Source organism: Pseudopipra pipra, chromosome 18, assembly GCF_036250125.1.
Source record: "Pseudopipra pipra isolate bDixPip1 chromosome 18, bDixPip1.hap1, whole genome shotgun sequence".
Taxonomy (NCBI): Eukaryota; Metazoa; Chordata; class Aves; order Passeriformes; family Pipridae; genus Pseudopipra; species Pseudopipra pipra.
The window spans coordinates 2,102,661-2,118,923 of NC_087566.1; the positions used below are offsets into that span (position 1 = coordinate 2,102,661).

Genomic DNA, 16,263 nt, shown 5'->3' on the forward strand with positions numbered 1-16,263 from the left:
ACACCCTTCTCCTGGGGAATGGTCCCCGTGCAGCGCCCAGAGCCACGAGTGGGCACTGCCGGGGCTTCGGGTGCCACCAGCTCGTGATGGGAATTCCCCCGGTCCCAGGGGGTCCCGCCCAGGCCGGGCCCTTGTCACGGCCCCTCACTCTGGAGCCTGAGGGCTGCAGGAATGCTGACCCTGGAGCCTAAGGCCGGCTCGGTGTTAACCCTGGAGCCTGAGGCTGCCTGGGCTGTTCAATCTGGAGCCTAAGGATAGCTCGGTGTTAACTCTGGACCGAAGACTGGCTCGGTGTTAATTCTGGAGCCTGTGGCTGGCTGGGCTGTTCAATCTGGAGCCTAAGAACTGCGGGGAGTCAACCCCGGACCTAAGGACGGTCGGATGTTCACTGTGGCCCCAGGGCCGGCTCGGTGCTCTCTGCCCCGGTACCGGCTCGGTGTTTTCTCTGCCCCCGTGCCGGCTCTGAGCTCTCTCTGCCCCCGTGCCAGCTCTGAGCTCTCTCTCTGCCCCAATGCCGGCTCAGTGTTCTCTCTGCCCCCGTGCCAGCTCTGAGCTCTCTCTCTGTCCCCGTGCCAGCTCTGAGCTCTCTCTCTGCCCCAGTGCCGGCTCAGTGTTCTCTCTCTGCCCCAATGCCGGCTCAGTGTTCTCTCTCTGCCCCAATGCCGGCTCAGTGTTCTCTCTGCCCCCGTGCCAGCTCTGAGCTCTCTCTGCCCCAATGCCGGCTCGGTGTTCTCTCTGCCCCCGTGCCGGCTCGGTGCTCGCTCTGTGCCGGTCCCGGCGATGTGCGGGGCGCAGGGACCCGGGGCAGCCCCGCCGCCCCTCCCCGCCTCCCCGCCCTTATAAAGCGTTGGCGGCGGCGCTCCCGGTGCAGCGCCCGCGGCGCCGCTCCCGGCACGGCCCGGGATGGGCTCCGCGCACTCCGTGCCCGCCGAGATGCGGGAGCTGGCGGACAGGACCGGCTGTGAGTACCGGGGGCACCTTGGACACCCACCCGACCCACCCCCGCAGCCTCCGGACGCCCCCCGGCCGAGGGGACACGGGGTGTCCGGCCCCGCGGGTGACATGTCACTGCAGGGGAGGGGCAGGACGTGTCACCTGGGGTGGGGAAAGGTGGCACCTGGGAGGGTGGGGGGGTGCAGGAGATGTCACCCGGGGAGGGGGGGATGCAGGAGGTGGCACCTGGGGGGGCGGGGGTGTGCAGGACATGTCACCTGGGAGGGGCTGCAGGAGATGTCACCCGAGGTGGGGGATGCAGGACATGTCGTGTCACCCGCGGGGGCTGCAGGAGGTGGCACCTGAGCGGGCGGGGTGTGCAGGAGATGTGATGTCACCCGGGGGGAGGATGCGGGAGAGGTCGCTCGGGGAGGGTGCAGAGGTGTCACCTGGGGTGGGAGAGTGCAGGACGTGTCACCTGGGGGCGGGGGGGATGCAGGTCTGTCACCCGGGGGATGGAGGGGGGGGTAGGGGAGGGGGAATGGGCAGGAGGGTGTAGACTTGTCACCAAAGGGTTGCCAGCCTGTCACCAGGAGGTGGGGACGCAGCCGTGTCCCCGGTGCCACAGTGCTCCCGGGGCGTGGAGCGGTCACACGAGGGAGCCCCGGCGAGGCTCTGCCCGCCCCCGCCGCTGGTGCAGGGAGTTGTCCCCGCACGGCTGGTTTGGAGCCGCCGGGCCGTGACAGTCTCGGGGATGTTACGGGGTGGATCGGGATCAAGGGACCCGCAGGCAGGGAAATGCAGCAGGGACAGCCCAGGGCTTCCAGCAGGGGCGGGGGGGTAGGACAGGGTGGTCGCGTCCCTCCTGGGAAACGCCATCGCTCCAGGGCGTGGGCAGCTCTGGGCACAGAGATCGGGGGGCTCCCACCTGGATCCTCCGGCTCCTGCCGTGCTGGGAGCAGGCTGGGACACAGGGAGGGGTGAGGGGACACAGGGAGGGGTGAGGGGACACAGGGAGGGTGAGGGGACACAGGGAGGGGTGAGGGGACACAGGGAGGGGTGAGGGGGCAGCTCTGCCCGCGACCAGAAGCTGTGGAGGGGCTGAGAGGGTCCAGCAACTCTCCCCAGAGCTGCTGCTGATCCTGGGGGTCACATCTGCCTTCCTCCCCTCTCCTCCTCCTCCCCCCGGGCGGGCTGAGCACCCCAGCACCGCACTGGGCACCCCGGGGCGGGCTCAGCCCTCCCCACAGGGGAGGCCGTGGGGTGCCAGCCTGGCAGCCCAGGGTGGGAGGAGGTTTTTGGGGAACTCCCTGGCCTGGGGAGCAGCAGCACCTCCAGCACAGGCAGCGCCTGCCCGTGGGAGGGCACCTGCCCCACGCCCCAGTGCCCGGGAATCAGTGCCAGGGAAGGGTTTTACAAGGGCAACACCCCGAAAAATCTCATCAAACCAGAGGTGGGAGGGCAGGAGAAGCACAGTGACCCCGTGCCATGACTGGGGTGCGTGTCATGTGCTCCCAGAGGGACTCACAGGGTTTCCACTGTGCTGGGGCTGCTGCCAAAAGAACCTGGGAATTCAGGGGTTTTACAGCCTTGCTGCTGCAGTTGGATGTCAGGGAAGGAATCTCAGCCACCCTCGGTCCCGTGGGAGGAGCAGGGACAGGGTAAGGCCACCTGCATGTGCCCAGGATGTGCCCAGGGCTTGTTCCTTTGCCTTCTCCCCCGTTGGAGGGGCACCCTCAGGGTCTGCTCAGGGTGTTGGAGCTGTTTCCCCTCCCTGCCTCCGTGGGCTTCATCCCAGAGCTGCAGCAGCCAGTCCCTCTGGGGCTGAGGGGGCTCTTCCCGGGATGATGAGACCATTCCCTGCACCCAGGCCCATCCCACGGGGAGGGCAGTGCAGGGCTGAGCCCCCCCTGTGCCCCTCTTCCCGGGGGATTCTCTTTGCTCCAGCAGCACAAACCACTCCAGGCTGGGAGCAGCAAACCCAGCTCCCTTTGCTTTAAATCCCAATTTCCCCCCCTTCAGCGTAGGCTGCCGTGCTTGGACACGGGCCTGCAGCACCAGGGTGTTCCTCAAGGATATTCTCAGGGATATTCCCAGGGATATTCCCAGGGATATGAGCAACCTCTGCTGCCCTTGAGATGGCCCTTCTCCTGGCAAAGCCTTTGCCCCTTTGTGCAGGTTTTCCCTTTTTTTTCTGGAGAGCACTGCCACCCTCGGCAGGGCAGAACGATCCTGCCCTGTGAGGGAGATCTGGGTTTGGAAAAGAGGGGGGAAGAGCCCTCTTTAGGCCTTGCAGTCGTGGGCTGGATGCAGAGCAAGGCTGGACCGACCACGAGAGTGCCCCTGACCCCAGTTTTTTGTCATGTTGGGACATTTTTTTGGGAAGATCAAAGACTTTTGGTGTGCAACCAAGTCCCAGATGCTGAAAACCCAGCTGCTCCCACGGTGACAGCAATGTTGTCGAGGGAGAAAAGTGAAAGGTCACTTCTCCATGGCCAAAATTGGAAAGCAAAGTCCAGAGAAAGTTTCCATGTGTGTGTGTGCGTGTGTGTGGACAGAGCAGAGCACCAGCCAGAGGGATTAGGGAAAAAACATCCCGTGGATGAATCAGTGGGGGCCCAGGCAGCCTGCGATTCCTGGGAATCATCCCCCGGGAGCCAGAGGGTTCAAGGGGGGACCCCAAAGCCGTGCAGGGGGGTTAAAGAGCCCCTGTTCCTGAGGTGCTGGTGGCTGCCACTGCAGGCAGGTCCAGGCAGGCCAGAGCCCCAGGACCAGCACAGATGGGTTCTCCAGTCCATTAAAGAGAGGTCTGTGAAGGCTCAGCCTCGCTGATCGATACAGTTTCTATTTCAAGGCCGTGGAGCAGCAGTGAGAAATGCAAAGGACATTATTTAAACACCATAAAAGAGAGGGAGGGAGGCAGGGAGGGAGCAGCACTCGGCCCAGCACTGGCCTGGTGTCTCTCAGCCACAGCACTTAACCATTTCCAGCCCCTCAGTTGCACTTTAATGTCTTTTATCTCTCTCCACGGTGCCAGGAAGGGCTGATGTCCAGCTGCTGGTGCAGCCCTGCCCTGTGCCAGCTCCTCAGCCACCGTGTGAGTCCAGCTGGTGCCTGGACTACTCCACCAGCCCATGGAGACAGGGCTGCAAAGCACTTCCCTGGCTCCTGGGAATGGCTCTGTCAATATTTGCACAAGAGTCAGGCTCCCTGTGTGTCCTCGGGGGACTGCAGGGCTTGGTTACAGCCGCGGGGAAGGAAAGATAAAATCACCTGTGGGTGGCACTGGGCAAGTGAGAAGGTGCTGCTGAGCCTCTCTCTGTGGCCCCAGAGCTCCTGGGGCTCAAAGCAAAGCTGCTGCACCCCAGTTCCAGCCCTGCCCCAGGTCTGGGATTGCTGCAGCCCTGGGGGGTGCAGTGCCCACCTCGGTAGCTTGTGGTGTCCCAGTTCACCCTGAACAGCAGCGATTTCCAGGCTGGGCTTTGCTTTTGGGCTGCCAACGTGTGCCCTCCGTGCCCAGCCTTTCCTCTGCCCTGGTGAGAGGCTGCTGTCAGCTCGGGGCATTTGGGATCCCAGGGTTATTTCCTGCCCCCCCTGTGGACACGGGCAGGGGAAGCTCCCGGAGCAGGGGGAGATGTCCCAGGGCAGGTTGGGATGTGCTCCCTGGGCTGGGCACTGCCCACGGTGCCAACGACCCCAAAGGAAAGGGTCAGGTCCTTTTGGAGGGTCTGATGCTGAGGATCCTGAGCTGGGGGTGGGTGTGGGATCCTGCTATGCCAGGCCACACCATACTGTGCCATGCAGTCAGACAGGGAGCTTCTGCAGACCAGAATTTGGGATAAACCAGCCCTTGGAGTCACCCCCTGCAGCCAGCAAGGGACAGAGCACTCAGGGACACAGAGAGGGACCTTGCAGGGCTGCACAGAGCCACTGAGGGGGCACAGGGATGGGCACAACTGTGCCAAGAGGCGCCCAAGGCCCTTCCCCAGTGCCAGGGGTGCAGGAACAGCCCTTTGGCTGCTCACATCCATTGGTGCCCCGGGAACAAGCCGTGGTGCCCACCAGCCTCCTCGTGTCCCTGGGCAGGGCAGGAGCTGGCAGGGGGATCCCTGGGGGTCTCCCGGGGAGCTCAACCCCCCCGTCCCCTCCCTCCTGTCCCCAACAGTCACCTCGGAGCAGATCGAGCACCTGCACCGGCGCTTCAAGCAGCTGAGCCAGGACCAGCTGACGATCCGGTACGGCATTCCCAGCCACCCATTCCCAGGGCCGGCCATCCCATTCCCAGGGCCAGCCATCCCATTCCCAGGGCCGGCCATCCCATTCCCAGGGCCGGCCATCCCATTCCCAGCGCCAACAATTCCTTACCCAGTGCTGGTCATTCCATTCCCAGCACCAACAATTCCATTCCCAGCGCCAGCAACTCCATTCCCAGTGCTGGCAATCCCATTCCCAGGGCCAGCCATTCCATTCCCAGCACCAACAATTCCATTCCCAGTACCAGCCATTCCATTCCCAGTGCCACAACTCCATTCCCAGTGCTGGTCATTCCATTCCCAGCACCAACAGTCCCATTCCCAGTGCTGGCCATCCCATTCCCAGTGCCAACAATTCCATACCCAGTGCTGGCCATTCCATTCCCAGTGCCAACAGTCCCATTCCCAGTGCTGGCCATCCCATTCCCAGTGCCAGCAACTCCATTCCCAGTGCTGGCAATCCCATTCCCAGTGCCAGCAACTCCATTCCCAGTGCTGGCCATCCCATTCCCAGTGCCAACAATTCCATACCCAGTGCTGGCCATCCCATTCCCAGTGCCAGCAATTCCATACCCAATGCTGGCCATCCCATTCCCAGTGCCAGCAACTCCATTCCCAGTGCTGGCAATCCCATTCCCAGTGCCAGCAACTCCATTCCCAGTGCTGGCAATCCCATTCCCAGTGCCAGCAACTCCATTCCCAGTGCTGGCAATCCCATTCCCAGCGCCAACAATTCCATTCCCAGTGCTGGCCATTCCAGTCCCAGTGCCAGCCATTCCATTCCCAGCGCCAACAATCCCACTCCCAGTGCCGCAGCTCCATTCCCAGTGCTGGCAATGCCATTCCCAGTGCCGCAGCTCCATTCCCAGTGCCGCAGCTCCATTCCCAGTGCTGGCAATCCCATTCCCAGTGCCGGCCATCCCATTCCATTCCCGACCAGCACAGGCTCAGCCCGGTGCCTGTGGCACAGCTGGGAGGGACAGTGGGATGTGGAGGAAGCTGAGGGGAAGTTGGACAGCAGGAGCTCCTTCCCGTACCTTGTTGAGCCCATTTGAGGCCTTATTCCTGGGAAAACTCTTCCAAAACCACGCAGCCATTTGCAGGTCAAGCCCCACCATCATCCCAAGTATCCCAGAGCTTCCCAAAGGGGAATTCCCCCATAGCTGCCCCGAGCACAGATTTGCTCTCAGTCTGAACTGAGGCAAAAAGGGGTTTTCACCCAAAACCTCTTTATTTTTCCATGATTGCTTTGGAAGAACGGGGTTGGGGCTTTTCAGTGGCATCTCTCTCCTCCTCCCTCCCTCCCTCCCTCATGAGAGGTTGTCCCTGTTTCCTTTGCAGCAAGGAGAATTTCGACAGCATTCCCGACCTGGAGTTCAACCCAATTAGGGGCAAAATCGTCCACGCCTTTTTTGACAAGCGGTAGGAACCCCCCCAGCGCCACAGGGAGGGGCAGGGCTGGTGGTTTATCCTCTGGGAGCGGGATGTGGCCGGGGAAAGATCTCCCTAAAGGCTGGGATGGAGCCGGGAGGGGATATTACAGTCCTTTAAGCTGAATCTCGGGGACAAAGCAGCGCTGAAGGTTTGGTGGGGTGGGGTCTGCAGCGGGGGGGAGGGTCTGGGGAGGGTCCTGATGGGGTCTGCAGCGGGGGGGAGGGTCTGGGGAGGGTCCTGATGGGGTCTGCAGCGGGGGGGAGGGTCTGGGGAGGGTCCCGATGGGGTCTGCAGAGGGGGGGAGGGTCTGGGGAGGGTCCTGATGGGGTCTGCAGCGGGGGGGAGGGTCTGGGGAGGGTCCTGATGGGGTCTGCAGCGGGGGGGAGGGTCTGGGGAGGGTCCTGATGGGGTCTGCAGAGGGGGGGAGGGTCTGGGGAGGGTCCTGATGGGGTCTGCAGCGGGGGGGAGGGTCTGGGGAGGGTCCTGGCCTCCCATCCCCCCGCTGTCGGCAGGAACCTGCGGCAGGAGTCGGACGGGCTGGTGGACGAGATAAACTTCGAGGACTTCCTGACCATCATGTCCTACTTCAGACCCATCGAGATGAACATGGACGAGGAGCAGCTCGACCGCTTCCGCAAGGAGAAGCTCAAATGTGAGGCTTTCCCAGAGCCCGGGACGGGGGGGGATGGTGGGAGGGGATGGCCCCTCTGACCCCCCCATGCTCCTCTCGTCCCTCCCAGTCCTGTTCCACATGTACGACTCGGACCACGACGGGAAGATCACGCTGCAGGAGTACAGAAATGTAACGCACGGCCCCTCCCGCCCCGGCCCCGGGGAGTTCCCAGCCCTGGCTTTGACCTCCTGTCTTGCAGGTGGTGGAGGAGCTGCTGTCGGGGAACCCCCACCTGGAGAAGGAGTCTGCCCGCTCCATCGCCGACGGGGCCATGATGGAGGCCGCCAGCATCTGCGTGGGACACATGGTGGGAGCTGCTGCCCTGCCCTGCCGGGGCACGGGGGTGCTGCACTGGCACCAAAAATGGGGCTGGGAGGTGTCTGTCCTGCCCAGGGCATCTCCCAGCTGATCTGGCTGGAGGTGTTTTTGCAGGCAGCAGCATTCAGGGTGGGTTTGTTCCACGAGCAGAGCCCAAGGGGGGGGGAGCAAACAGCGTCCCTTAAAGCCTTGTCCTCAGAGTTTGGGGAGTTAGTGCTTATGGGAAAGGTGGGCTGGGAACTAATTTTGGGCTGGCCGTGGGGTACAGGGCTGTGCACCCATGGGAGACTTGTCCCACTGCCCCAGGGGACCCACCCTGGGTCACCCAGAGCCCCCAGAGCCCCGTGCCCAGTGGTGTGGGGCAGCTGTGATGTTTCCTCTCTCGCTGGCACAGGGGCCGGACCAGGTGTACGAGGGCATCACCTTCGAGGATTTCCTTAAGGTTGGTGGCATCTGCCGGGAAGGAGGGAGCTGAGAGGCCTCGGGGAGCCGGGGTTGGGCCCCTGGCCCCGCTCAGCCCCGTCCCCCTGGCAGATGTGGCAGGGGATCGACATCGAGACCAAGATGCACGTCCGCTTCCTCAACATGGAGACCATCGCCCACTGCTACTGAGGGGGAGGAGGAGGAGGAGGAGGAGGAGAAGAGGAGGAGGAGGAAGAAGAGGAGGAGGAGGAAGAAGAGGACTCAGCAGCTCCATGTTCCTGGCACTGAGCGCTCTGTCCCCGCCCGCGCTGGGGCTGCCGCTGCTCTCTAGAAACATAAGAGGCTTTTATCTGTAATAAAAGGTATTTCTCTTTTTACTCCCAGCTCAGAAATACTCCGTCCATCCATCCCCCAGGGCCTGCTGGGGTCTGTCCCTGTGCAGAAACCCTCCACAGACCCTGCTCTCCCCGTAAATCCGCATTTTCAGCCTCTGCTCTGGGGAAGGAGCTGCTGTGAGCCCCCTGATCCCAGGCCAAGGGGAGAGTGTGCAGGCAGGGGTGGGGATGCCGAGGGGCAGGAGGGGGAGGGCAGCATCCTCAGCACCTGGAAGGACAATCACATCCCACTCTGCATCCCCACAGGATGCTCAAGCCGGCAAAGATGGAAACAACTCATGGAATAACCTCAATTTAAACCCTAACCAGCCCCCCCGGCTGTGTGTGCCGGCCGGAGCCGGGAGGAGCCAGGCTGGGATACAGGCAGCAGGGATGCAGGGACGTGGGCTCCTGGCAACCAGGTGGCTCCTGCCCCCACATGTTCCCGCTGGAAAAAGGCACCGGAGACAGGGGGTTGTTTACTGGTATTAATGACTGGATGGCTCCAGGCGCGTTCCCGTCGCTAAGGCAGCCTGAGCTGGGGAGGGAGGGGGAGAAAAAAAAAAAAGGGCAAGGGCTATTTTTAGAAAAGCGGGAGAGATTTATTTGTTTTATCAAAAATGGCTTCCCCTGGTGACACGTTCAGTGGCTGGGAGCAGAGCCCCCTCCCAGCCGACAGGGAGCGACGGAGCCGCCACAGCCCCTCCATCCCCGCGGGCAGGGAGCGCGGGCACCTCCCCGGCTCAGGGCACCAGCGATTCCTCCTTCTTTGCCGTGTTATTGGGGGTCTCTGCTGGGCTCAGGCATCCCCACACTGAGGCTGCAGATAAGAGAAATTCCCTCGCAGGCTTTGGAAGCTTTGTCCCCACGAAATTCCCGTTCCCAGCCGCTGGACACGGTCCTGCTCCGGAGCAGCTCCTGGAGCAGCAGCGGGAGGGAGAGCTGGCAGCGCTCCCCCAGCGCAGCACAGCCCTTCCCTGCAATGCAGTGCTGGCCTGGAGAGACCGGAGCGGCTCCCGCTGCTCCACGGACAGCCCGGGGCACACCCGGGCATGGAGCCGGTCCCGTCCTGCAGCTCCACGCTGGGAATGCCCCACGTCCAGCTGGGTGTCCCAGTGCCACCACACCCAGATGGGTGTCCCAGTGCCACTAAACTCAGATGGGTGTCCCAGTGCCACCACACCCAGCTGGGTGTCCCAGTGCCACCACACCCAGCTGGGTGTTTCAGTGCCACCAAACCCAGCTGGGTGTCCCAGTGCCACCAAACCCAGCTGGCTGTCCCAGTGCCACAAAACCCAGCTGGGTGTCCCAGTGCCACTAAACTCAGATGGGTGTCCCAGTGCCACCACACCCAGCTGAGTGTCCCACTGCCAAACCCAGCTGGGTCTCTCAGTGCCACCACACCCAGCTGGGTGTCTCCCAAAGCTGTGGGACAGAGCTGTGGCACCTGAGGTGTTGGCTGAAGTGTTGTGGTGCTGGTACATGGTGCTCGACCTGAGTGGTGGGAGCAGGATTGGTGCTGGACCTGGGCTGGGTTGTCAGAGCCAGGGTTGGTGCTGGTGCTGGGCAGGGTGTGGGAGCAGGGTTGGTGCTGGTGCTGCCAGAGGGGCTGAGCACCAGGTGTGGGAGGGGATGGCAGTGATGGAGCTCCTGGCTATTCCAACGCAGCCATTCAGGCCCTGAGGGGCCCCGGGGCTGCCCCACAGCTTGGTCTGTGTTTGTAGGGCTCTGGAGTTCCAGTCCTGCTCTCCTCCAGCTCCTCTGGACACCCCCTGTCCCTGGCTCACGCCTGGCAGCACCACAGTGGCACAATCCAGGGCACAGGGTTGGTGCCAACCCCCCAACTGGCACTGAACCGCTCCTCCTCCTCTTCCTCCTCCTCCCTGGGCCACCCCCTCTGTGCTCCCTTCCCACCCCACAAACGTTAGGGCACAACATCCAGCTCCTCCCAAAATCCCCAGGTTTCAGGAGTCAACCCAGGCTCCTTTCCCTGTTTTCTCACTGGAATTTCCACACAGACACTGCAGGACCATCCCACTCCCTGAAACAGCTGCAAGTTCCATGCTCCTGGTCACAGTCCAGGCCCTCTTCCACCTCTGGATCTCCCAGAGGGGCTGTCTGTGCTGGGAAGAGCCTTTGATGTTGGTGGGACTGCAGGGTTTGACATCAGGTCGTGGTCCCACTCCCCCTCCATGCTGGTTTCCTGGGAGAAGACATCCAAAGGATTCCATGCCAGCCTGGGCTGGGTACACTGTGCAGTGCAAGGAAGTAGAGGGCAGGAGGACTGAAGAGTATTGGTAAGAGGATAATTATTACCCCTTGAGCTAATTAGCTGTCCCCAGGTATTTTGTGGGGTGGTGTGGAAAGTGTGGGATAAGGGACTGCGGGAAGCAGAGGCTGGAGCCAACACAACCCTCTGCAGGAAATGGGATGAGGTGGAGAGCAGGAGGGAGGTGAGAGTGGGAAGGGAGGGCTCAGGGAAGATAAGCCTGATCCTCACCCCAGCAGTGGCTGGTGCTGAAGGCCTGGTCCTTAGGAACGGATCCTCCAGGGCAGGAGCATCATTCCTGTGCCAGAGGAAAGCCAGGGAAGCACAACCCAGGGTTGGTGTTAACAGCAAACCCCAGGATAACAATCCTGTGAATCACTGGAAAATCTGGCAGAGCCCTGGGGAACCTGGCAAGGGAGAGGCCTCTGTTGCAGCCACAGCAAAGCCCAGAGCCTTCCATGAAGGATAATAGTTCTGCTATGGGGCCGAGATGCTGAGCCCTGTGAGGAGAACCAAAGCTCTGTGGCAGATCCCAGCCGTGGTCAGCAGAGGGGAACTGGAAAACCAAAGCTCTGGGAAGGCTGATAAAGGCTGAGCAGCACTGGAGACAGCAGCAGCTCCTGGGTCTGGAGAGCAGGGCTGGGTGACCCCCAGGACTGCAGGGTGGGGACAGACAGTGCCCCACGAGCAACACTCATCTCCCCATCCCCACCCACCTGTCAGCAACAGTGGGGCTTGGGAAAGGCAGGAGAGACCAGAACACAGGGGACACCTGCCCAGGAAGGGTGGGAGGAGCAGGAGAACAGGAGGCAGCACAGGGCCCACAGCCAGGGAGTGGGGCAGCCCCTTGCAGCTGATGTTTGTGAGCCAAACTTTGAGGAGCTCCTCGTTCCTTCCAGTGGCACCATCTGAGGCAGAGCTGACACAGCAGCTCTCCCATGAAGAGGCATTTGGCCCAGAGGCTGAAGGTCCACATTTCTGGCCATAAATCTGCCAGTGGCACAAATCCTGACCTGGAATAGGCCCTTTCCCACTGAGTTCTGCTCTATAATCCATCAGTACTTCAACCACTGCCGCCCCATCTTCCCCTCTGGCAGCAGGGACCGGACTCAGAGGTCCCAGGGACTGGGAGGGGTTGGGAGGACCCCAGCACTGCCTTAAACATAGGTGAAGGTTTTAGGACCATCCACAGAAGGTAGAAATGAGTGGCCAAACATCACTGGAAGACAAGAGGGGGCAGAGAGGGCAAAGCCAAGTGTTTTGTGCACCACCTGGGCACATTGGCACCACACATCCACCCCTCCCTGACAGCAGCTGGAACAGAGACTGACAGAGGTGGGCAGGGGCAGCAGAGCAGAGGCCGAGTGGGAAAGGCCACAGGGTGGGAGGGGAAGGTGCTGCTCGAGGCAGAGACCCCTGTAGTCCCTCTCTGCACAGAGAGCACCCACTGCTCCTCTCCCACCACTCCTCAGCACCAGGAGAGGGATGGCAGCCCCCAAAACGCTGGAATCACCCTTCCCCCACTGCCAAGGTCACCAAACAGAGGCAAAAAGCACTTTCTGGGGGCCTTTGCTGGTGGGTTGGCCCCAGAATGAGTGGAGGGGCAGCTGGGGATTTTCCAGGGCGGATTTTCCAGCACAGCTGAGCACGTCCTGCCCTGTCCTTCCCGTTGTGCTGAGCACCCTGCGGTCACAGCTCCGGGCTGAGCACAGACAGCTCCCCTTTGATCTCAGATTCTCTTTGGAGCAGAGATCCTTCTCAGGAGGGAACAGACACCTCTTTTTAGCTGAGGGTCACTGTCACCAACAATAGACACCAGCAGTTGTTCTGGAGGCTTTTTCCCCCCTGAACTATTTCCTCCTCAGATGCCTTTGGATTTTTAGCTGTCCCCGATTACCCAGCCTGGCTGAGGGTCACCAGGCTGGCACATGAGCCCAGTGTGAGCCTCCACCTTCAGCCCAGCCCCTGCCAGGTCAGTCCAACCTGGCCCAACATGTCCTGACTGCAGCTCCTCAACTCCAGGAGCCAAAACCAGCAGAGATGTCCCTTCCCAGTGACCACCCTTGTCTGACACAACTCTGGGCTCAGCTTTGCCCTCACAACCTGCACTGGGCACCAGGAGTCCCCAGATGGGAAGCCCAAAGGTGGCATCACTCCCCACAAACACAGGATGGTGGCTCCATTCCTGCTCTTGAAATTAAGGAAGAGGCTCCATCTAAATGTCCCCCGAGCCCAGCCTGAGCAGCCCAGGTCGTGTTTGCTCCACTCCAGCACCACTCCAGCACCCAGGGAAGTGGGACAACAGCCCTTTTCACAAATACAATTCAGCTCCCCACATGGATGCTCTCCAACAGCCTGAGTGCCCTCATTTGCATTAGGAATGCCAGTTAAATGCACACACCACCTTCTGCTGTGCTGCAACCTCCTCAGTGAATTCCAGACACAGGGAAAACAGACCCAAAGGACCACCCTGGGACCCACCCGGAGGAGCTGCACCTGGAGCATGAACCAGGGAAAGAGGGAATTCCTTTCCCCACTGGAGGTGACACAAGCCTCCCAGGACCAGGATGGGTTGGTGACCAAAGAATTGGTGACTTGCAGGGCTGCTCTGCCTAAGGAAGCAAACATTCCACAGGCAGGTGCTGCAAAGCATCCCCCTCCTGTCGGCTCGAGGATGGGGCAGTGCAGGAGGACAGGGAGAAGCAGGGAGCAGGAATGTGCAGGTGGACTCCAGGAAAAGGGCTTGGACACGTGGGCACAGCACCAACTTATCTGCTCCTTGCAGCAGGGAGAGCAAGAGAGAACAAAGCTGTCCTGAGATAACAGGGCAAGATAAGGGAATGGGAACAAGCCAAGGGCTGGGGCAAGGAGGGAGGAGAACAACATGGAAACTCTCTCTGCTCAGCACATCAGGAGTCACAAGGCTGAAGTAACCCCCCAAAATCATTTATGCTGCAGAAATTTGTCAGGTTTCTGCAGAACTCTCATCCCAACTGTGTATCCGGGACACTGCTTGATCTTCCAGGAATGGAGGGAGGGAGCTGGCTTCCCAGAAAGAAGAAGAAAAAAAAAAAGAGAGACCAAAGCTTTATGAAAGATCAAATTTATTGGTCAGATAGAATGACTTTGCCTCTTGCACTGCTTGTTATCCATCACAAGGAAAAAGCCAAGTGTTAAAAATCAAAACCATGAGAAATTTGGCTTAGGGGTCATGGAAAACCACCCCAAGGCAAAGAAGGAAAAGCTGCTCTCCAGGCAGGAGGGCAGCAGGAAGCTCTCCAGTGACTGGAGAAAGGTTGAAGTGACAGCCCAGCCCCTCTCCTGCAGGTTTGGGCACATTCCTTCACCCCTCCCTGGCACTTTTACATCCATTCCATTAATCCAGTAAAAAAGATGTTAAGTTAAAACTTAACCTCAGCTGAAACAGAATTGGCACGGCTTTGGTTTGCACCAGGAAGTTTCCAAGGGCAAATCACAACCACAGAACAGTTTTAAAGGAGTAAAACAGATCCAGGGCTGGGGCTCTTGTTCTACAAACTGGTTTTCCCTGTGCCAGGGCAGCCTGGGTTTAAGGTGAGTGCACCTACAGCCTGAGGGCTTCTCAACCCCAGGCAGGGGCACTGTGCCCAACTCATCCTTTGTGTTTCAGGATCAATTCCCAGCTTGGAAGCATCAGAAAACCCTCCCTGATCCAGCAAAGGACACACTTGAGCCGTGGCAGCTCTTTGTTCCAGTGCAGGGGGCTGGTTCACCCTGAAAGACTCAGGAACAAAACTCCAGAGACACGTGTACGCAGACAATTAAAAAATATTTAATCCAGAATTTTAGAGGATTTAAAAAAATAATTCATTTTAAAATCATTCTGATGTGTGTGGCCTGCTGAGTTCCCAGGCATCCAGTCTGGCCTGGGGCCAACCTTCCCCTTCCTCTCTCCATCACCTTCCCCTCTCCCAACCTTTTGTGCATGGTCCTGTTCCTTGACACATTCCAGTGCATTCCAAGGAAAACAAGCACGAGCAGCTCATTACCAGGACAGAGATAACAAACATGAGGCTCAGCAACATGCTTCCCCCAACTTCCTGGTGGTTTTTTTCCCCCTCTCAGGGCAGGCAGGAGCTCCTGAGTGTGCTCCCACCCCTCACACTGTGCCCCTCGGGCTTCCTGACCGTGTCCCTCTGCCCAGGTGGGACCAGCAGCATCCTTCCCACAGGCAGCAGGGTTTTGGTTCACCCTGCAGTGTGATGTTCCCCTTCATCTTCACTCTCCCCTCCAGCAGGGTGGACCTCTGAGCAGCAGCACATTTCAGTGACATGCTCCAGGGCAGCCTTGAACTCTTTGGGTTCCTATCCCCACCTTTTGGCGAATCTCAGCCCGTTGTCCCGCAGCCAACACCCCCTCTGAGGTGCCTGTCCCACGTGGATGTTGTCCTGCCTGGCCCCCAGCAGCCCAGGAGTCCCTAAATGCTGTCATAGGGCATGGCCAGGCCGATGTTGTAGTTGTAGCCCGTGAGCTCGTCGTAGGACGAGCGGCAGATGGGGAGGACACTGTCCCCTGCCAGCTGCTCCCCTGAGAACTCGTAGGAGTGAATGATCCCTCGATACCTGCACGGAACACAACCAGGACACACCCCTGAACCTTCATCACACCCCAGGGAAAGGAATTATCACCATAAAGGATCGTCCCAGTTCAAGAACTCGGTGCTTCAGGAGCTGATATAAAACCCCTTCCCTCCTGCACTAGTCACAGTTTAACAGAACATCCCTCCTGCCTCCTTCCAGGGACCCAGCAAGCCCTGGGAATGAATCATTCCCTCCAGCACTGCAGAGACGTGACTGTCATCTGCTGAAACATCTCCAGCCTGCTCAGGACGGGGGCAGACGAGCCCATTGTCGTTTGATGGTTCAATCACACACCGAGCAGCCCGAGATGCAAATACCAAAACCTGCAGTTTAAATACCAGTAGTTTTCCTTCAGGAGGAGATATCACTGCTAATATTTAGAGCATGGAAAAGGCTGCATTCCCTCTCTGGCTTCAGTGGCCTTTATGTTCCCCCGCTGAGAAAGAAATGCATTTTTTCGTGCTGAAAGAAAATAAAGAGCCAATTCCTCCCTTGTTTTGAAAACCTTATCCTTAAACTTTTTTTTTTTTTTTTCTTTAAGATGCTTTACCTCCTCTGTTCCTGCTCTGGATTATGACTCAGGGGCTTAGTGTGCTATTTAAAAATATATAAGGGAGAGCAGATCTGTGAGAGCTGCCTTAACTCACTTGCGGTGCACGGCGGGGTCGTCGTCGGCGCTGCCGCTGCCCCGAGGGTTCCTCTCCTCAGGGATGTTTGCCGTGATCAGACTGTGGGAATTGAACCACACGTGGCGAACCGGGTGCCTGGAAAACAACCCACAGCTCTGGGTGAGGTGCCACCTGCACTGCACTCCCAAAATCCAGGGGCGGGAAAGGGATCGCTCAGGATTAAACAAGGATTCGTTTAAGTCGACGCTCGTTCTATGGCCAGAGGTTGGGAACGTGAACCTCTGACTCTCCTCCAGCCTGGAGCAGATCCCACATCTTCTATCCCCATCCAGTAGGGC

The 16,263-nt window shown here is 59.8% G+C and overlaps 2 protein-coding genes across 2 annotated transcripts in view; one reads left to right on the forward strand and one right to left on the reverse strand.

Annotated features, from left to right (window-relative positions):
- Positions 1-835: 835 nt before the first annotated feature.
- On the forward strand, positions 836-8,411 carry TESC (tescalcin). The gene is made up of 8 exons (XM_064674656.1): positions 836-961; positions 5,099-5,168; positions 6,528-6,608; positions 7,133-7,272; positions 7,361-7,422; positions 7,493-7,600; positions 8,006-8,053; positions 8,146-8,411. The coding sequence occupies exons 1-8, from the start codon at positions 904-906 to the stop codon at positions 8,221-8,223; spliced, it is 645 nt and encodes a 214-aa protein (XP_064530726.1). The 5' UTR covers positions 836-903; the 3' UTR covers positions 8,224-8,411.
- Positions 8,412-13,764: 5,353 nt separating this feature from the next.
- FBXW8 (F-box and WD repeat domain containing 8) overlaps positions 13,765-16,263 on the reverse strand; it is a 56,241-nt gene continuing 53,742 nt past the window's right edge. Inside the window, 2 exon segments of the mRNA XM_064674659.1 lie at positions 13,765-15,278; positions 15,944-16,060. Of these exon segments, the coding sequence (XP_064530729.1) occupies positions 15,134-15,278; positions 15,944-16,060 (262 nt within the window). The 3' untranslated portion in view covers positions 13,765-15,133.